The 22,822-nt window shown below is 38.1% G+C and overlaps 1 protein-coding gene across 1 annotated transcript; it reads left to right on the plus strand.

Moving 5' to 3' along the window:
- Positions 1–619: 619 nt before the first annotated feature.
- LOC310940808 (hypoxanthine-guanine phosphoribosyltransferase-like) lies at positions 620–5,128 on the plus strand (the record flags this gene model as incomplete). Its single annotated transcript, XM_083905821.1, has 9 exons — positions 620–646; positions 1,801–1,907; positions 3,448–3,631; positions 4,095–4,160; positions 4,336–4,353; positions 4,431–4,513; positions 4,640–4,683; positions 4,836–4,912; positions 5,081–5,128. The coding sequence occupies 9 exons, from the start codon at positions 620–622 to the stop codon at positions 5,126–5,128; spliced, it is 654 nt and encodes a 217-aa protein (XP_083761947.1).
- Positions 5,129–22,822: the final 17,694 nt, after the last annotated feature.

Here is a 22,822-nt window from a genome sequence, read left to right on the forward strand (position 1 = left end):
AATGTCTTTTTTTGTATTTTTTTATTTATTTATATTGTTTGTTTTGTATTGTTGTTGTTTGTATTGTTTGTTTATGGGTTTTCCAGCAGTCAGGTCCAAAACCATTCATTTATAAAATAAATTCTTAATATTCATCAAGATACAGGCTGAGTTCAACAGACTCATCCTGACAAAGCAAAATCTGTCTGACACGAAAAGGCATTCAGATGCCCATGCTGCTTTCCTCCCTAACCCTGTAGATAACCCTGTAATTACTTGCCCTGCAAATACCTAAATCTATTCAACACCAACAGACATGCAGTCAACCATAGTGCATGCCTAAGGTACTGGACAGGACAGGTTAAAAAAAAAAAAAAAAAAAAAAAACCTTTCAAACCTAGTGAAGTCATAAAAATAATGTGTGATGTTACTGAAATCATCGTGTCATGGGATTACATCCTTTCATCTTTTATCGTTTGTGTTTGGGTAAGGGAATTACCTCTGATTTTGTGAGTGCTCTCAATTTTTTCAATGCAGAACTCTGTCGAAGGAAATAATGCACCATTGTAAAAACCCCAAGAAGAACTAGAAAAAAAAAACACTTCTACACGTCGGCAGATCAAAGCCAGGGAATGACATCATGGAAACACGTAGCCCCTGTATTGTGGTAAGAATTCCCCACACACTCTACACCAACCGCCTCTGCAACAAATCTAACAAATTCAAACTTATCACGACACAAAGAACAAATCTGTTGATGAACATTCACTGGTGATGGTGGTTGCCTTGGAGATGGAATCATGCTTATTAGATACTATGAAAATTACGGCTTTACAGCACAGCTTCACAAGGGGAGTTTGGTGACATTAGGCTATTAACATTCATGTGTAAGATCTGGTAAATGCAGAGATTAAAGCGAGAGAGGACTATTAGTGATTTTTTTGTCTATGTTGTGGCAGGTTTGGTCAACATTTTTCTACAGAGAGGAAGAGAAGGGCCACATATTGAATTAAAGCAAAATCTTAAAATTGTAGATGGCCCATTGTCAAGTATGCAATGACCATATATATGTATATGTATATACATATATATATATATATATATGTATCCTATTCTAATCAATTTTAGTGTCTTGTTCAGGTGCAACATGCATTTATTAAATGCAATAATGTAAATTGTAAGAAACACATTTGAGAGCTACACAAGAACCATCTTTTACAAAACAGCACCATTTCACATGAAAAAGAAAGCACGGTTTGCAGTAACATAGTGAGGGGCTCTAACTAAGTGTACTATAAAGTATATCATATTCCACAAAAACACAATAGTTTTTCATAATTTATTTACAAGTGACCTTTGAAAATCAGTGGGTGAAACGGATAAAACATTTCCATGAAAAGGGCAGTGGCAGAAGCTGCCAAATGTGGCACCTCACTCATCTGACCTGGTGTTTTCTGACTTTATCTGTTTCCCGAACTGAAATCCCACTTGAGCAGTTGCCATTTTCAGAGTAATGAAGTCATCAGTCCTAGGATAACAGTATCATTGATGTCAGCAGGGATTGGCTCCAGTCCCCTATGACGCTAATAAAGAATAAAGCGGTTGAAAATGTATAAAATAACTAAAATTATACAGAAAGATTAATTAATTAATTAATTAATCTTTCTGTATAATTTTAGTGGGCAAGACTGAGACATATTTGAAGTTCCGTTACACTACCCCTGTCCCATCCCCTGATAATTGTGTGCCCTGTTTAATCCGAATGCTATGTAAATTATGTTATGTAATACTCCTGATGGTTTACGTCACATTTTATTTCAGATCAGTGATGAGGAGCAGGGGTATGACCTGGATCTATTCTGCATACCAAAGCACTATGCTGATGACTTGGAGAGGGTCTACATCCCACATGGAATCATCCTGGACCGGTGGGTTTTAGCATTTTTCATGGCTTGTTACATAGGTGTGACCACAAGATTAGATGCTTATCGGAATGACTGGTTAAGAAATGCCGACCCTGGCTGAAAAACATGTTCATTAACTGAAACTTAAAGTTGCACCACTTGTACCAGTCTTGCAGTATATACTTCAATTCCTCTATACGCAGTTTTATCCCCACATCCATACACACATACATAATGATCTTTATGACGAGGATCGAGTACGGTCGCGTTTAAATACAGGGGATCTGAGTAGAAGAGAGCACTTTTCATTGTTTACACTCCGTGGTCTCAATCTTTGTGTAGAAGACGCGTTAGCGCTGTAATTAAGGGAATAAGAGATTCATCAGGTGAGCTGATCTCTTTAGTTAACTGCTCAATGAGAGAGTTCTGTCTGAGTTCATAATCTGCGCTGATTGCAGGCGCGTGCTGGCCGCAGTTTTTTGCATGCGTCATCACAACATCGTTTCGGTGGATACCGGGGGAAACGGGAGGAAACAGGCGGAAAAAATAGGGCGTCTTTAGGGCATCCTGCCTAAAAGTAGGGCATCTAATTTCTTATTATTTTCAGTCCCCAGGACGCTTGGACGCACTGCTGGCTAAAAGCTTACGATTGGCTCATGTCTTCGTCACGAGACCGCAATGCCACAGTTTTTCTCTCCCTCTCGTGCCACTCTTCGTTATCGCCACTGCGGGCCACACTTACATTAAACTTTGATATTAAGTGGGGGCATGTCTGAGACTACTGGATTAGACTTTGAGGTTTCTGAAACACACATGGTTGAACAGGATGACGCAGGAAATTTTTACCAAAAAGAGAAGCTAGCTCTGTTGTTTGTTGGGTTCAAAAAGTCTTAGGTGGTCCAAACCACAATTTACTGCAAAGTTAAAAGGCTAAAGCTGCTGGAGGTGGCAACACAAGCAATGTACATCTTAGCAGAAAACACGTCTTGCAGTACCAAGAAAGTATGCAGTTACATTCACACATGAACACCCCTACCTCTCTCTTGCCCGACCACTCACTCATGCTCATGCATGAAGAAAATTTGTTGTATACCATGAAACCAATAACCATTATTCGACTAGAACTTTCCTCCTTATTCTAAAGGTCTTTGCACACCAGACACAATGCAATTAAACAAGACAAAAGTGCGGATAGACAGTAGCTCAGGGAAAACTATTTTAAAGCTTCATTTACACACACCGTCCCGCTGAAACTCCAGTACAACCACCCTCCACACATCAAATAATTTTACAGTTTTTTCCTGTTAATTAAAAATAACTGGCTTTTGGGAAACAAACACAATCAATTGGTCTGATGCCGCGTTAACTGTTTGGACTGTGCGTCATCAACACTCATTCTGATTGGTTAGCTCTGGATTTGTCGGAAAATCGCTTAGGAAAAAATTGACCAATCCAAAAAAATAAGTCACAATATTGCACGGCAAAATTAGGCAGCAGATGTCACATGTTCAAAAAAACCATTTATTATATTATTATATGGTTTCTCTCTCCTACATGACGACAGGACAGAGAGACTCGCCAGAGAAATCATGAAGGAAATGGTGGGACAGCAAATTGTGGCCCTCTGTGTGCTCAAAGGAGGCTTCAAGTTCTTTGCAGACCTGCTGGACTACATCAAGGTCCTGAACAGAAACAGTGACCACTCCATCCCAATTACGGTGGACTTCATTCGCATAAAAAGCTACAGTGTAAGCAAACCTTCATACATTTTTTATATTTTTTGCTAATTATCATAATTTTTTTTAAACGGACTCTATTCCCTATTTTAAAATATTTACAGATTTTTTATACTTCTGCACTTAAAGGGTGCTTTCACACCTACAGCATTTGGTGCTCACCAAATGTGTTTGGTCCCTTGGTTTGGTTCGTTTGCGTTGGTGTGAATGTAATCTATAAGCTTTATCTGCCCTACTTTGGTACGGTTCCTGTGGTGTGAAAGCAACCAAGCCAAAATGAATGTGACGAAATGTTCGGATTCATGCTTTTCCACTCAACATGTTACACTGAAAAGACATTCAGCAATAGGCCACCAAAGCCACAGTAGCCATGGATATAATATATGAATTACAATATTCATATGATTTGACTTGTGTTGAATTGTTCCTTGATGCCTTTATGTGCAACATACTTTCCTGTCTCATGTCTCTACAGAATGGCCAGTCAACAAGTGAAATCAAAGTCATTGGTGGAGATGACTTTTCTACTCTGACAAACAAGGTAAGTCCTTGTTCACACCATGATAAACATTATTCATTTACAGTAGCTCAAAGCATTTAACGTGATCAAATGAAATGCATAATCATTTTGAAAACACGTTTATCGAGGATTATAAATAATGCTGAAGTTCAACTGTCTCTCTGAAATATTGTTTTTTTATCTTGTTTTCACACAGAATGTCTTGGTTGTGGAGGTAAGAATACTATATTGAAGTAGGAAAATCTGAATTCCAGCATCATTAAAAAGCATTTTTCTTATGCTATTTTTAAGGACATTATCGAAACAGGGAGGTCAATAAAGAGATTATTGCAAATTGTGAAACAGTGCAATCCCAACATGGTCAAAGTAGCAAGGTAACGTAATATTTGTGTGCCTGGATACACAACTGCATCCTGTTAAAAAAATATGGATCCTGTAAGACATTCTTGTAATTTTTATACATCGCTAAGACTGTTAATCAACCTGGTTTCTGTCCTCAGTTTGTTGGTGAAAAGAACAATAAGTGATGGCTACAGACCAGACTGTGAGTGGAAGACAGTGTTTTTTTGTAGTTTGTAAAGTTTTTGCCACAATGTGCTCTTTGTTAAAACTTACAAACTTTTCTTTTATTTCAGAATTATAAATTCACTACTGTGAATATAACAATAATGATTTTCTAACCCATTTTCTTTGTAGTTATAGGATTTGAGATCCCTGACAAGTATGTGGTGGGATATGCACTAGACTACAATGAATACTTTAGAGATCTAAATGTAAGTAATTAAGATGGATAAACAAAAGTAGCCTATAATGAAGCTTATCGTTTGAGTTTGTACATGTTTTGTTTAAATGTTACCAATGACCATGTTAAAGCACTATAAACAAAAATGATGTAAATCAGCAATATGTTGCAATATTAAATTATTCCTTTTCTCTTTCAGCATATCTGCATTATTAGTGAAACTGCAAAGGAGAAGTACAAGGCATGAAGAGCACAAGGAAACAATATATCTTGAATGGCTCAACATTTTTAATTTTTTTTAATATTATTTTTTGTATTTTATGACATTTGTATCATACTGTCATGGAAAATAACATTTCCATTTGTTTACTTATCTCAATCTACACATTCCGGTAGCTTCATACCATGCATTCACATTTGACCTTTCTCACCCTAGCATATTATTTACACCTTTAATCTAAACACCCAGCAAGCTGAATTATTCCCACACAAACCTGATTCACATATAGAAGCTGTAGTATGTGAATCAGGTGAAACATTCAACGGGAAACCGTATTTGTCCATTAGGTGGCACTGCAAAGTCATCAACTGTTGCAATAAAAGTGTCAAAATTATGATTTTCTTAAGTGGATTTTCTCCAAAATTCTCCAGTAAATATGGACATATGGGGCATCACTGGAAAGGTGAGAAGCTGTAGTATGTGAATCAGGTGAGACATTCAACGGGAAACCTTATTTGGCCATTAGGTGGCACTGCAAAATCAGCAACTGTTGCAATAAAAGAGTCAAAATTATGATTTTTTTTAAATGGATTTTCTCCAAAATTCCACAGTAAATGTGGCTATATGGAGCATCACTGGAAAGTTAAGAAGCTGTAGTATGGGAATCAGGTGAGACATTCAACGGGACACCTTATTTGTCCATTAGGTGGCAGTGCAAAGTCAGCAATTGTTGCAATAAAAGTTTCAAAATTATGATTTTTTAAGTGGATTTTCTCCAAAATTCTCCAGTAAATATGGACATATGGGGCATCACTGGAAAGGTGAGAAGCGGTAGTATGTGAATCAGGTGAGACATTCAACGGGAAACCTTATTTGGCCATTAGGTGGCACTGCAAAGTCAGCAATTGTTGCAATAAAAGAGTCAAAATTATGATTTTTTTAAATGGATTTTCTCCAAATTTCCACAGTAAATGTGGCTATATGGAGGATCACTGGAAAGTTGAGAAGCTGTAGTATGTGAATCAGGTGAGACATTCAACGGGAAACCTTATTTGGCCATTAGGTGGCACTGCAAAGTCAGCAATTGTTGCAATAAAAGAGTCAAAATTATGATTTTTTTAAATGGATTTTCTCCAAAATTCCACAGTAAATGTGGCTATATGGAGCATCACTGGAAAGTTGAGAAGCTGTAGTATGTGAATCAGGTGAGACATTCAACGGGACACCTTATTTGTCCATTAGGTGGCAGTGCAATTTCAGCAATTGTTGCAATAAAAGTGTCAAAATTATGATTTTTTAAGTGGATTTTCTCCAAAATTCTCCAGTAAATATGGACATATGGGGCATCACTGGAAAGGTGAGAAGCTGTAGTATGTGAATCAGGTGAGACATTCAACGGGAAACCTTATTTGGCCATTAGGTGGCACTGCAAAATCAGCAACTGTTGCAATAAAAGAGTCAAAATTATGATTTTTTTAAATGGATTTTCTCCAAAATTCCACAGTAAATGTGGCTATATGGAGCATCACTGGAAAGTTAAGAAGCTGTAGTATGGGAATCAGGTGAGACATTCAACGGGACACCTTATTTGTCCATTAGGTGGCAGTGCAAAGTCAGCAATTGTTGCAATAAAAGTATCAAAATTATGATTTTTGAAGTGGATTTTCTCCAAAATTCTCCAGTAAATATGGACATATGGGGCATCACTGGAAAGGTGAGAAGCTGTAGTATGTGAATCAGGTGAGACATTCAACGGGAAACCTTATTTGGCCATTAGGTGGCACTGCAAAGTCAGCAATTGTTGCAATAAAAGAGTCAAAATTATGATTTTTTTAAATGGATTTTCTCCAAAATTCCACAGTAAATGTGGCTATATGGAGCATCACTGGAAAGTTGAGAAGCTGTAGTATGTGAATCAGGTGAGACATTCAACGGGAAACCTTATTTGGCCATTAGGTGGCACTGCAAAATCAGCAACTGTTGCAATAAAAGAGTCAAAATTATGATTTTTTTTAAATGGATTTTCTCCAAAATTCCACAGTAAATGTGGCTATATGGAGCATCACTGGAAAGTTAAGAAGCTGTAGTATGGGAATCAGGTGAGACATTCAACGGGACACCTTATTTGTCCATTAGGTGGCAGTGCAAAGTCAGCAATTGTTGCAATAAAAGTATCAAAATTATGATTTTTGAAGTGGATTTTCTCCAAAATTCTCCAGTAAATATGGACATATGGGGCATCACTGGAAAGGTGAGAAGCTGTAGTATGTGAATCAGGTGAGACATTCAACGGGAAACCTTATTTGGCCATTAGGTGGCACTGCAAAGTCAGCAATTGTTGCAATAAAAGAGTCAAAATTATGATTTTTTTAAATGGATTTTCTCCAAAATTCCACAGTAAATGTGGCTATATGGAGCATCACTGGAAAGTTGAGAAGCTGTAGTATGTGAATCAGGTGAGACATTCAACGGGACACCTTATTTGTCCATTAGGTGGCAGTGCAAAGTCAGCAATTGTTGCAATAAAAGTATCAAAATGATGATTTTTGAAGTGGATTTTCTCCAAAATTCCACAGTTAATGTGGCTATATGGAGCATCACTGGAAAGTTGAGAAGCTGTAGTATGTGAATCAGGTGAAACATTCAACGGGAAACCTTATTTGGCCATTAGGTGGCGCTGCAAAGTCAGCAACTGTTGCAATAAAAGTGTCAAAATTATGATTTTTGAAGTGGATATTCTCCAAAATTATCCAGTAAATATGGACATATGCGGCATCACTGGAAAGGTGAGAAGCTGTAGTATGTGAATCAGGTGAGACCTTCAACGGGAAACCTGTGATGCGGCCCAGCCTCACCCAGACTCTAACTCATGCAGCCCCCAGGCAAATTGAGTTTGAGACCCCTGATCTACATGTAATATCACGTGTGTCCACCGGGGGGTAGGTTTAACAGTTGAACAGCCGTGAATTAATTCATCTACACGTAATATCACGTTTGTCCACCGGAGGGCAGCTTTAACATCTGAGCAGCCGTGAATCAATTCATCTACACGTAATATCACGTGTGTCCACCGGAGGGCAGTTTTAAGAGTTGAGCAACTGTGAATTAATTATCCCTCGACTTGGAATCAATCTACCTGTATGTGTAAGATTGAAGAGTTGAGCAGCAGTAATATTACGTTTGTCCACCGGAGGGCAGTGTCAACTTTTGAGTAGCAATACTATCACATTTGTCCACCGGATGGAAGTTTAGATAAGACTATTTTTGGAATCTTCCACTTCCTGTTTGTCATTCAGAACTTCCGCGCACGCAGGTGCAGGAGGAGACACCCGGAAGGACGAGGAGCAGCGGTGACAAACATGTGGTGGTAACTGCTGCTGAAAAATGATTGTTTTTAATGTTGAAGACATACTTTATACTATGACGCTGACCGTGACCGTTTTGTTTAGGAAGCTGTCGTTTCGTGTCGGCCAAAGCCAAGAGTTCCCGGATGTTCTGCTGGAGAAGCCACGCTGGATGAAGAAGACGAGCCGCCATGAAGACTCGGTGAGCGGCTTCTTCTACCACACTGAGACATCATATCAATGTAGTTTCTACCCATTTATATTGATTAATTCTATTTAAAAAAAAACAAAAAAAAAACAGACTGTATTACGTAGACATATTCTGATAATTCTGAAAATTAACTCGATTCAAATGTAATGTAAGTCTATGAGAAAATTAGCTACTTCTCACTTGATTAAAATGTAATTTAAGCTCTTAAATATAACGTGATGATAATTTTAATCCATTTTAGTAAGATAACAGATCAGTGTCTTCTCATATGAATCCTGATTTGTCTAAATAACAGCTAATATTGTCCACTTTTAAAATAAACCTTCTGTGGGGAAAAAAAACCAACAAATGTCTTTTAATATTTACTTGCTCTAATTTTATCAGTGACCTGTCAATAGAATGACTAGAATTATTAAGTCTTAAACTTTTAACTGCATTAAAGATATTACTCTCACAATCTCCTCAAATAAACTTTAAATTCCTGTTTTTATTAATAGCTAAAACTAATTGATCGTCTTTGTCACTAGAGACTTTGAATTCTCCTGCTCAACCTGCCAAATAAAATGATTAAACTAATCTTTCTGTATAGTATCTTTATATTTTAAATAACTGAATAGTCACTTTGTACAATGTGTGTCCAAATAAAAAAAATCTTAATTGTACTATGTTTCTATATATATAATTTTACAACAATCAAACATATAATAATGTCGTCTTTTGAAAACCGTGCTGCTTTTTTCGTGCAGTTTCTATAATATAAATAAACCCAGTGTTCACAAAATAAATGTAAAACGAATGTAATGGGTTGTTAAAGGAGTACAATTTTGGAAATGCATAAAATCATTATGTAATTATACAATCTTGCATACAAAAATAATCAAAAATTTGTTTAAAAAAAATGCTACTTTAATCCCATGCTCACCATAAAAATAGATTTACTTTAACTGATTATTAGACCAAAACTAAATATTATCATTTCTTCAGTGACTTATGTTAAGATTTCAATCAATAATCATTGAGTAATTTAACAGTAAACTGTAAATGTAAAGAGTGAAAATAAAGTTACAGCATTAAATAAAGTGTACTGTCTATTTATTAAATGATCTAATCAAGTCCCTTTAGCATCTATTTTTAGACCAATTTATTTTTCCAACTCAGATTAATTCAAAATAACCACACAATTACATTGCCCATCCAGTCTAAACCATAATGTCAGTGTGTCTCAGCAGGTGAAGACCACCTCTCTCTCTCAGCCAAAGAAAATACTCAGTTAACTGCAAACTAACACTTGTACATTTTCACAGAGACATGTTCAGCAGCTCTGTCAGTGATCAGTGACACAACTGCAGAGACAGTGTTTGAGTCTTAAACTTATCACTGAAGAGAACTTCTTTAATGATAAGTGCAAGTCTCCACTGTCTCTGCAGTTGTGTCACTGATTACTGACAGAGCTGTTGAACATGTTTCTGTGACAATTGTTAGCTGTTAACTTAGCATTTTATTTTGGCTGTTAGGTGTTTTTTTGTTATATTGTTTATACTTAGTCAGATTATTTGACTTTAACTCTAGATTTAATCTTGTTAATGTTTAACTTAGTTCAGCAGCTCCTCTGATAGTCTTGTTTGTTATAATTATTCTCTGTGCAGATTGTGTCACTCTACATTTATACTTAGTAATATTTTCTCCATGTTTTAATGTGTTTAACTTTACTTCATTCAGCAGCTTCTCTGGTTGTTGTACTTTGTTATAATATTTTGTCCTTAGGTCCAGTGTTTACTGGTTCATTGAATGTACTTAGTAAATGTGTTTTGCTTCTTCTGTTCCTTATAATAAAGATACACATGAAAAAAAGTATGCTTGAAACATTTTTGAAAAGATGTATAGTTCAAGTTTTTATTTTGAAACACAACAATCCCTGCATTGCACTATCTAAACGCATGTTTCTCTCTGGACTTTGAATGCTCAAGGGATTCTTGAACACTCTACTTCCAAATGGCAGCAAATAGACAAAACTGAAGTTCTTGCAAGAGTCCATCTTCATTCTGGAAGACAAAGCACAACAACTTCAACACAAACACCACAGAAGTGGTGACATGCTGCAAGACAACATACTCACATGATGGTGCAGTTGTCTCTTCAAGGAGCTTCTGGTTTCTCAGCCAAGTGGAGCATCATCTCAACAGCATCCTGCAGAACACAAGACACCAAGTTACACATAGACAAATGGACCCTTGTTTAGCAGAACACTAATAAAGATTGTCCATGTGAGACACAATGACAAACATAAGGCTGGGTATTCACAATAATTTGGATTGTGGCTAACAGGAAGGACACGCGGACTATAGCAGTGAAGACGCAACATAAGTCACTAACACATCTAGGTCATTTAAACCAAACTTTCAGTCAGATACTCCCAATTTAGTAAGGGCACAATGGAAGACCTTTAAAAATTACATCTTCAGGCGTTAGCCTACAGCATTAGCACAAGTATTTAAAGATCAAGGTCTTGCAGATTAGTAGCTTGTTGCATGAATGACTCAAATCTAACAGCCCTTTTGGATTGTGGGTAACAGGAAGGACACGACTATAGTGGTTAAAAGACGCAACATAAGCCACTCTAACTTGAGGACATGGGCAATTTCTAAATCAGTTAAAGTTAGACATGAGTCAAGGAGCTGTGACACTAAAGCAATGTAAACCCAACTTTTAGTCAGTTACTCCAAATTAAGCAAGGGGACAAAGAAGGAAGTTTATAAATGACATCTTCAGATGTTGGCATCTTCCAAATTAGCAGCTTGTATGAATTGCATTTGTGGCCAACAGGAAGGACTATGCGAGTGAAAAAACCAATGCCAGATTGAATAAGAGCAAAATGCTTGACCTCAAATCAAACACCAACAAGTAACTTTGTTTAAATGCCTTTGAGCATGTTTATTAAACACAACTGCAAACAGTTTCTGTGAAGTGTACCTGAGGTGGTTCACATCCTGCATTACACCTTCAAACATTCCCAGAGTCTGAAGTAAAGACAAGAAAAAAGGGTCAAGCACATTTGTAAGAGGTCAATAAAGGAAAACTGCAGATTGTCATCTGCCCTCTGGCGCCATCTTGTGGTCAAACAGTGACGCTGGAGATGTACCTGCTTCTCTAGCAGATTGTCCAAGCTTCAACTGCTGCAGGAAGTCAGGAATCCTGAAAAAAAAATACAGGTTTATAAGAATAAAGAGCAAGAGGAGAATGTGAAATTTAAAGAACATTAAATGGTTAATTTGGTTAAGGGAATCAAACATTTAAGTCACTAGTCAAGGCAGCACTGGCTTAATGCATGTGTGCCATGATGTTAAAAAAACAACATTTCTCTATAGAAAATGGTGCAGGGACTAAGTTTAAGATGCCATTATCCCCATTTGCTACAATTGCTGTGAGCAAGTGAGCACATTTGAGGATGTGGTTACAAAAAAAAAAATTACCTGATGTAAGTCTGCTGCAGGGACTCAGGATGGAGCTTCTGTTCCTTGTCCGAGTGACTCTGAACAGGAAGTGATGCCGACTCCGGGCAGAAGCGGAATAAGAAGAACCGGAAGTGAAGAGGCTGGATTCAGGCCGTGTGTGATGGCTTTTTCCTTCACCTGGTGATGAATAATGATGCAAGTTAATGGCAAAACGCACAAATTCCACTAGTTTTCTTTTTCTAAAAGTCATTATCTACTGAAGACAATAGATATCCTGCAGAAGACAAGACTCCAAGTTGGACATAAATGACAAATGGACCCTTGCTTAGCAGTACACCAATAAATTTTAGGGTAATTTAAACCCAATTCATGAAGACACAATGCATCTGCATTCAAACAAATTTGACATTAGCACAAGTATTTAAAGATCAAGGTCCTCCAAATTAGCAGTTTGTTGCATGAATCCTAAAGCCTTTTTGGATTGTGGGTAACAGGAAGGGCACAAGTCACTCCTACTTGAGGACAATATCTAAAGCACTGAAAGTTAGACATGGGCATCAAGGAGATGCAAAACTAAAGCTTGATACACATCAAGGCAATTTAAACCAAACTTTTAGTCAGTTACTCTAGGTTTAAGCAAGGGGACAATGGAAGACATTTAAAAATAACATTAGCCTACAACATTAGAACAAGTTTTCATGGCTCCATGTCTTCGGAAAGAGTGCGATAGCTTTTTTGGAATGTGGCTAACAGTAAGGACACAAGGACTATAGTAGTGAAGACTACAGCGTGAGGGAATTTACTCCAAATTAAGCAGGAGAGGATGGAAGAAATTTAAAAAACATCTCCAGATGTCACCAACATGAGAAGTATTCAAAGCTCAACATCTTACAAATTAGCAGCTTGTTGCATGAATGTGGCCAACAGGAAGCACTATGGTAGTGAGTGGAAAAAACAGAGTCCAGATTAAATAAAAGCAAAATGCTTCACCTCAAATCAAACAAGTAACTTTGTTTAAATGCCTTTGAGCATATGTTTATTCAACACAACTGCAAACAGTTTCCATGAAATGTACCTGTGCAGATTACTTGAAGGGGTTGACTTCCTGCATGACTCCTTCAGATATCCCCAGAGTCTGAAATAAAGACGAAAGGGTCAAGCACATTTGTAAAAGTCCAATAAAAGGAAATCAGAAGATTAAAGTCCACCCTCTGGGCGCCATCTTGTGGCGAAACAGAACAGATAGTGGATGGGATTAACCTGCTTCTCTGGCAGATTGTGGACAAAAGCTTCCACTGCTGCAGGAAGTCGCACACAGGCCAGAATCCTGAAAAAGAAATGCACCGAGCAAGGGGGAATATAACATTTAAAAAATAAAAAATAAATCAGTCTTGCAGCTCGTACCTCTGGCTGCATGGACTTCAATGGATGTACTTTTCTAAGAACCGGCCGGTCTGCAGGCCGTGAGTCATGGCGTCTTCTTTCACCTGGTGATGAATAATGATGCAAGTTAACGGGAAAAAAAAACCCACACGTACACAAAAGGAATTCCACTAGTTTTCTATCAAAAGTCATTATCTACACACCTCCTTCGTGTGTCTCGGTGTTACCGCTGGAACCTACAAATGGATGAAAACAAAAGTTTAGTGAAAGGTGGGAATGTTTCGCAAATGTCAATGAGACGAATTGTTCAGCTTGATCCAACGGAGCCGGAACAAGTCCTAGATACAAGGGTTTTGGAAAGAAAGTCACTTATCAAAGCGTTAGTTCACAAAAATGGCAGAAAGTTGAACGGGGTTTGGTTTCTGGCACTCACCGAACAGACATCACGGCGGGTGGATGAGCAGTATTTCAGCCTCAGAGTCTGTAAAAAAAAAAAAAAGGGAGAAAAAAACCAAGACACGTTAGAAAGAAACAACGCGTTCAAATGTGAACAAGATTAAAGACAAAAGGATCGACTGAGCGTTTTTACTTCACCTTCAGTTCAGGCTCAGCTGCTCAGGTGATGATTCACTGAGGTTCAGCGGAGAATGAAGCATTTGAAGGAGTTGGCTTATATACATACACACACACACACACAGGTGTCAGTGGTTGGCCTAATCACCTGCTCATTTACGTCACCTGTGATACCTGGCCGCTGGGGGGCGTGGTCTCTGCTCCATGTGACCTCGCGTGCTTCTCTTTTTAAAACAGTCGTTTTTGTCTTTCATACTAAAACTACTTCTAAACAACAATATTAACTCTACCTCCTATCACTATATTTAAAATGTATATGTTATTGTTTAAATAGTTCATTCACTGTGTAGAAAGTATAAGACTTTTTATTCCGCTGCTTCCAAAATACAGCTTTTGAAATGTATGTGGTCAGTTTACAGTGATCTTCATCTGAGAAATGAGAAATAAACAAACACAAAGTCACATTTAAACATCGATTACAAATGGTTTTAATTCAACACTGCAAAACCCACATTAACGCTGTCTCTGCTGGACTTTGATCACTTTTTATGGAGAAATTTGACATAAAAAAAGATGGAATTTAGGCTCCACAGAAAGACAGATGTGTAAAAGTAAAAAAAACAGGAGAGCATTTGAGATTCATGTTATTATTGTTCATATTCATCTCATTTAAATACTTTAAAAAGACCTATTTAAAGAATTGATCATACATTACAAAGAAATATGTGCTCAGTTTATACTCTTATTGTCTATTTCTGGATTTTTCCACACAGTGTTTATTTAAATAAATTAACCAGAATCAGGAAAAATACATTTCATTGTACTCGCAACATAAAAAATGAGGTAGTGCTTATTTATTGATTGACACAACTTTTTTTGGAGGTGTAAAACGAGCAGGGTATGAACAAACATCCGTTTGGATTTTTCAGAAACTTTATCAAAAAGACACAATTTAGTTCTGGCAACACGTTTGAAAAGGACAAATGACTCAAATTGTACTTTCAAAAAATCTGTTTTGTGTTTTCTTCTCGGATTAAACTGAACAAATGACAATTCTGTTACAATTCAAAAACAGTAGTCGGGAAATAAAACATCGAGGTGAAGCGATATGAAAGACGAAGCTGATTTTTCCGACTAATTCAACTGGTAGTCAATCAAATATATACCCGTTAACCACGCAACGCACATATATAAAGTGCTGCTCCCTGTGTGTACCAGAAACATCTTAGACATTTAATTACAGCAACAGTGAATTAAAAATACTGATTAAAAACAATAAAAATAATTCTCTTTTACGGCCAGGAGGTGGCAGTAGGTGGGGGTCATGCGGAACCCGTGGCGTCCTGCAGCTCCTCTCTGATGGCGTTGAGCCCGCGGACTTTGTACGTGCCCTTGACGATGAAATGGAGGATCTTCCCGATGTCCTGCAGGTGGACCTCATACTCCTGCGACACCATTTGAATCTGATGGAGGACGGGAGAACGTTAAAACGTCGGAAAAGTGAGTTGTCAAAAACCTCCTAGTTGCTGTAAACGAACGATAGAAATCCTCTTTTCTGACGCTGTTCTGTCAGCCGCGATGTTTCAGAGTGAACTTTCACCCCAGGAGACAGAGTCTTGTGATTGGCCAGTACTATTCAGCACACCCACTCTCAGAAGTACAGCTCCCCCTTCTGTAACGGTGGATGCACTGCTACTCATTATCAAAACATTGTTTTAACAATGTTTAAAAATAGCTTCTTCACGACTCCCCGCCGCAGTCCCTTTTATGACTTTGACCCGGAGTCAGACCCAGAGTCAGAAGACACTGTTGCTCGTGAAACACCTCCACAACAGACGTTATTCTTCTTCTGCGGTTCAATGTACCCAACCGGATGTGCCCGGACTAGTGCCCGGAGCACGCATAGACATATAACAGTAGACGCCACATCGACCGCTACTGCCTATTGGCACTGACGAGCCGTGGGGCCGCCATCTTGGACAGGTCGCCCGCTCCACTCTGTCTATCTGTTTGACAGCTCAATGCGCACTTTATCAATCGTAACTCTGAATTCAAAACTTATTTTCACAGGGGTTTTTTTTTTGCTGCAAACGTCATACATGTAGCTGTGATACAGAACACATGGTTCGGCGTATTTTAATAGTCATAGTGGGATTTTTTAAATTTTAGTGATTTTTTATTTGTATAAATCATTAATATCTCCTAATATTAATCAATAACTCAACTGTTATACAGTACAGAGACCCCCAAATCAGTACACACACCAAGAGTCTCCTCATGGTCCTACTAAAACAGCTGTTTTGTCAAAATGTGCCTTTTTTGAATATTGGTGATTTTTTTATTGGTATTAATCAGTAATATCTAACAATAATAATCAATAACTCCACTGTTATACAATACAGAGACTCCACAATCACTACACACACCAAGGGTCTCCTCATGGTCATACTACAACAGCTGTTTTGTCAAAATGTGCCTTTTTTAAATTTTAGTGATTTGTTATTGGTATTAATCAGTAATATCTAACAATAATAATCAATAACTCCACTGTTATACAGTACAGAGAGTCCAAAATCACTACACACATCAATGGTCTTCTCATGGTCATACTACAACAGCTGTTTTGTCAAAATGTGCCTTTTTTAAATTTTTGTGATTTTTTTATTGGTATAAATTGTTAATATCTACCAATATTAATCAATAACTCCACTGTTATACAATACAGAGACTCCACAATCACTACACACACCAAGGGTCTCCTCATGGTCATACTACAACAGCTGTTTTGTCAAAATGTGCCTTTTTTAAATTTTAGTGATTTGTTATTGGTATAAATCAGTAATATCTAACAATAATAATCAAGAACTCCACTGTTATACAGTACAGAGATTTCAAAATCACTCCACACACCAAGGGTCTACTCATGGTCATACTACAACAGTTGTTTTGTCAAAATGTGCCTTTTTTGAATATTGGTGATTTTTTATTGGTATAAATCAGTAATATCTTCCTATAATAATCAATAACTCCACTGTTATACAGACTCCAAAATCACTACACACATCTATGGCCTCCCTATCAACATACTACACCTGCTAATTATGGAAATGATGACTTGGCCTAATATGTATTTTATTGGGGGAAAAATCAATAGGTTAACTCTTAATAGTAGTGTTTTAAATATCAGCACAGACACAATATGTCCTCACCATGGTCACACTACACCTCTTATTTTGGACAAAATTAATTCTAAACAATTTTGTTTAAAATTTGGCCTGTGGTCTGGGCAGCATGCATGGGTCCTGCATAAATAATGCAGTGAAGAGATGGCAGAGGTTGTGCCCCAATCTATTACAGCCTTTTGGACTTGCAATCCCATGCATTAAAAATCATGAAATGCATTGCCAAAACCATTATTAGTCTATAAAAGTGTTTTTGTCTCTATCCAAGTTCAGTGTGGTTGTTGGTGTAATATACTGTAAGTACAGATAATGTAGTTGCCACCATGGGTCTTTTGTATCTATAAGCACAGAACTATATTTGTATATGCATTTAACTTAGTACAGTCATAAACTGTTAATTACAAAGCTGGTTAAGCTGTCTGTCAACCCTGTAATGATTACATGTTGCCACTCAACTGGTAATTTGTAATGGTCCTCTTTTAACAACCTGAATATTGACCACCCCATCCCTAAAAAGCCATTTACAGTTTTTTGATGTGATATGATGACTGCTCGTTCAATGTAATTTGGTTATATTAGTTCATACATAAAAATTCACCTAAATTGTTTAGAATTAATTTTGTCCAAAATAAGAGGTGTAGTGTGACCATGGGAAGGTCATCTTTGACCGAGGTGCGTTTGGTGACTCTATAATGTACAGTGGCAAAGTTATTGAAAATTATTTCACAGAAAAATTCAGCAAAATTGTTTCAAAGCAATTTTGTCCAAAATAAGAGGTGTAGTGAGACCATGGTGAGGACATATTTTGTCTGTGCTGATTTTTAAAACACTACGATTAAGAGGAGTTAACCTATTGATTTTTTCCCCCAATAAAATATATATTGTAAATAGGCCAAGTCATCATTTCCATAATTAGCAGGTGTAGTATGTTGATAGGGAGGCCATAGATGTGTGTAGTGATTTTGGAGTCTGTGTAACAGTGGAGTTATTTATTATTATAGGAAGATATTACTGATTTATACAAATAAAATATCACCAATATTCAAAAAAGGCACATTTTGACAAAACAACTGTTGTGGTATGACCATGAAGAGACCCTTGGTGTGTGTAGTGATTTTGGAGTCTCTGCACTGAATAACAGTGGAGTTATTGATTAATATTAGGAGATATTAATGATTTATACAAATAAAAAATCACAAAAATTTAAAAAAGGCACATTTTGACAAAACAGCTGTTGTAGTATGACCATGAGGAGACCATTGGTGTGTGTAGTGATTGTGGAGTCTCTGTACTGTACAACAGTGGAGTTATTGATTATTATTGTTGGATATTACTGATTTATACCATTAAAAAATCACCAATATTCAAAAAAGGCACATTTTTACAAACCAACTGTTGTAGTATGACCATGAGGAGACCCTTGGTGTGTGTACTGATTTTGGAGTCTCTGTACTGTATAACAGTGGAGTTATTGATTAATATTGGTAGATATTACTGATTAATACCAATAAAAAATCACTAAAATTTTAAAAATGCACATTTTGACAAAACAGCTGTTGTAGTATGACCATGGGGAGACCCTTGGTGTGCGTAGTGATTTTGGAGTCTCTGTACTGTATAACAGTGGAGTTATTGATTATTATTGTTAGATATTACTGATTTATACCATTAAAAAAAAATACCATTAAAATTAATATCTACCAATATTATTGATTAATATTGGTAGATATTAACAATTTATACCAATAAAAAAATCACTAAAATTCTAAAAAGGCACATTTTGGCAAAACAGCTGGTGTAGTATAACTATTGGAAGACCCTTGGTTTGTGTAGTGATTTTGGAGTCTCTGTAGTGTATAACAGTGGAGTTCTTGATTTTTGATTGCAGCATCTTGCTCTTGTGTTGCAATTTGTAGACGGTCCCTGGGCACTCGCCTCACACTCGTCTCGCTGCCGCTGCGCATAGAGAATAATGTTTCTCTTCCAGCCCGGAATTCAGGTCTGTCGGATGAAAATGTTACTGTAGCTCATTGAGTACACAATTTTGATTCGGAAGAGACTACGCTTGTGTTTATAGAACGTTTCGTTTACAAGCTATTGAACCCGAAAGTCCGAATCTGTGAATATCTTTCCAACTTTACCGAAGTTTCCAAGGGAGTCGATAGCTTTCAGAATGGTGTCAGTAGATGTGTTGGATTTGTTTTCCTGAGACGTACCTTTCGGTTTCTTCTCCGTGTGTGATTTTTCGGGAGTATTTGCAGGGGTTGTAGACATTCTTTTATTGTTGCTAGCGTTAGCTGTCTCGGCGTTGAATCGTCGTGCTCGTTGTCTTTATGAGTTGGAAATAGGAGGTTTTTCGCCGCGGAAGGTTTCGAGCTGTAGTTTTTTATCATGTTCGGGCTGTACCATCAACATCCCAGAGGTCCAAATTGTTTGGAAACAAACCTGAACTGAATCATCTGCACCAGAGTGCTGTGGACAAGGCCTTACTGAGTCCAAATGGACACCTGGACTTGTTCCTCCGCTACCTTCTGGGTCTTTCACTGAAGACCAATCAGAAGGTCTTAAGAGGTCTACTACACAAACAGGAAGTGGTTCACGGACCAATCAGAAAATAGTCGAGTACATCAAGAAGAAGATCAGCAAAAATCTGTCAGCAGAGAGAAGCATCAACCTGTTCCACTGTCTGAATGAACTGAATGATTGTTCTCTTGTGGAGGAGATCCAAGAGTCCTTGAAATCTGGACGTCTGTCCACAGAGACACTGTCTCCTGCTCAGTGGTCAGCTCTGGTCTTCATCTTACTGTCATCGGGAAAAGATCTGGACGAGTTTGACCTGAAGAAGTGCTCTGCTTCAGAGGAGGCTCTTCTGAAGCTGCTGCCGGTGGTCAAAGCCTTCAACAAAGCTCTGTAGGTGGATCAATATATAAATATTAATAAGACATATTCTAAAGACCACAAGAGAAACATGTTTAACCTTTTGTTCATCACTGTTTTCTTCCTCAGACTGAGTGACTGTAACCTCTCAGAGAGAAGCTGTGAAGCTCTGTCCTCAGTCCTCAGCTCTGTGTCCTCTAGTCTGAGACACCTGGACCTGAGTAACAATGACCTTCAGGATTCAGGAGTGAAGCTGCTGTGTGATGGACTGAAGAGTCCTCACTGTTCTCTGGAGACTCTCAGGTCAGAAATCTGTTTGACTTTAATTCATGTTGTTGTTGATGAAGATGTTCAACATCTTCAGGATTTTCTAAACCACTGAGTTCATCATGTCTTCTTAACTCCAGTCTGTCAGGTTGTCTGGTCACAGAGGAAGGATGTTCTTCTCTGACCTCAGCTCTGAACTCCAACCCCTCCCATCTGAGAGAACTGGATCTGCGTAACAATGACCTAAAGGATTCAGGAGTGAAGCTGCTGTGTGATGGACTGAAGAGTCCTCACTGTTCTCTGGAGACTCTCAGGTCAGAAATCCATTTATTTGACAGTTGATCTATTGAATCCTGATTTTGCTTCTTCGGGTTCTTCACTGAGTTCATCATGTCTTCTTAACTCCAGTCTGTCAGGTTGTCTGGTCACAGAGGAAGGATGTTCTTCTCTGAACTCAGCTCTGAACTCCAAATCTTCCTTCCTGAAAAACCTGGACCTGAGTAACAATAACCTTCAGGATTCAGGAGTGAAGCTGCTGTGTGATGGACTGAAGAGTCCTCACTGTTCTCTGGAGACTCTCAGGTCAGAAATCCGTTTATTTGACAGTTGATCTATTGAATCCAGATTTTGCTTCTTCGGGTTCTTTTTGATTAAGATATTCAACATCTACAGGGTTTTCTGAATAACTGAGTTCATCCGGTCTTCCTAACTCCAGTCTGTCAAGTTGTCTGTTCACAGAGGAAGGATGTTCTTCTCTGACCTCAACTCTGAACTCCAACCCCTCCTTCCTGAAAAACCTGGACCTGAGTAACAATGACCTTCAGGATTCAGGAGTGAAGCTGCTGTGTGATGGACTGAAGAGTCCTTTCTGTTCTCTGGAGACTCTCAGGCCAGAACTCTGTATGACAGTTGAGCTTCTACATCCTGATTTCCATACTTCAGGTTCTTGTTGTTGACAATGTCTAAACCCCTGAGTTCATCATATCTTCTTAACTCCAGTCTGTCAGGTTGTCTGGTCACAGAGGAAGGATGTTCTTCTCTGACATCAGCTCTGAACTTCGAATCCTCCTTCCTGAAAAACCTGGACCTGAGTAACAATGGCCTTCAGGATTCAGGAGTGAAGCTGCTGTGTGATGGACTGAAGAGTCCTCACTGTTCTCTGGAGACTCTCAGGTCACAAATCCTTTTATTTGACAGTTGATCTATTGAATCCTGATTTCGCTTCTTCAGGTTCTTTTCGATTATGATGTTCAACATCTACAGGGTTTTCTGAATCATCTTATCTTCCTATCTCCAGTCTGTCGGGTTGTCTGGTCACAGAGGAAGGATGTTCTTCACTGACCTCAGCTCTGAACTCCAACCCCTCCAATCTGAGAGAACTGGACCTGAACTACAATCATCCAGGAGACTCAGGGAAGAAGCTGCTGTCTGATGGACTGAAGAGTCCACACTGGAGCCTGGACACTCTCAGGTATTCTCCTCCTCTTCATCTTCTGTTTCAACAGCAGTATTTAAACTTGTAAGCAGGGTTTAGGTTGAATTTTTCAGCCGAATAAAAATAGACGTTGACAACAAGTTGTTTTGGAACATGTATTAGTTTCTGCAGTATAAACAAAATCCAACTCAAAATGATTTATATGAACTGGAATCAAACAAACATTCATCATTGTTTGAATTAATTTAAAATTCAGTGCTATACTCACATTTAAACATCTATGGTGTCGTCTGGTCTAAACTGCAGGAGACAATTGAAGTGCTGTCTCCTGTGTTGTCCACACGGTGGCGCTGTTCAGAAAATGCATAGCCATCTGAAACTGTGGTCTCTGGTTCTGCAGACACCGTCTTCTCTTTGAAACACTGTCCTTGATCTGACACAGAGTGTAATTCATAATTCTGTCCATCAGAGTGCGTCATTAAGACAACAGTTTCGGCAAATGTTGGACACAAACTCATTCAGACTGTTTCTTCCTCCAGGATGGACCATGCTGGAGAGCTGAGGCTAAAACCAGGTCTCAGGAAGTGTAAGTATGGATTTACAGGAAATAACATATCAGCTGATCATCAATAAACTGCAGCTGTGTCTTGTTGTCCTTCATCAGATTCATGTGAACTGGAACTGGACACAAACACAATGTACAGAAGACTCAAACTGTCTGACAACAACAGGAAAGTGACTTATGTGAAAAAAAATCACTCATATCCTGATCATCCAGACAGATTTGACGCTTGGCCTCAGCTGCTGTGTAGATCTGGTCTGACTGGTCGCTGTTACTGGGAGGTCGAGTGGAGAGGAGATGTTTATATACAGTTACAGTTACAGAGGAATCAAGAGGAAGGGCAACAGTTCTGACTGTTGTTTTGGAAATAATAATCAGTCCTGGAGTCTGATCTGCTCTGATGATGATGGTTACTCTGTCCGTCACTGTGAGACA

This window comes from Microchirus variegatus (assembly GCF_963457635.1).
Source record: "Microchirus variegatus genome assembly, chromosome: 19".
NCBI classification, from domain to species: Eukaryota; Metazoa; Chordata; class Actinopteri; order Pleuronectiformes; family Soleidae; genus Microchirus; species Microchirus variegatus.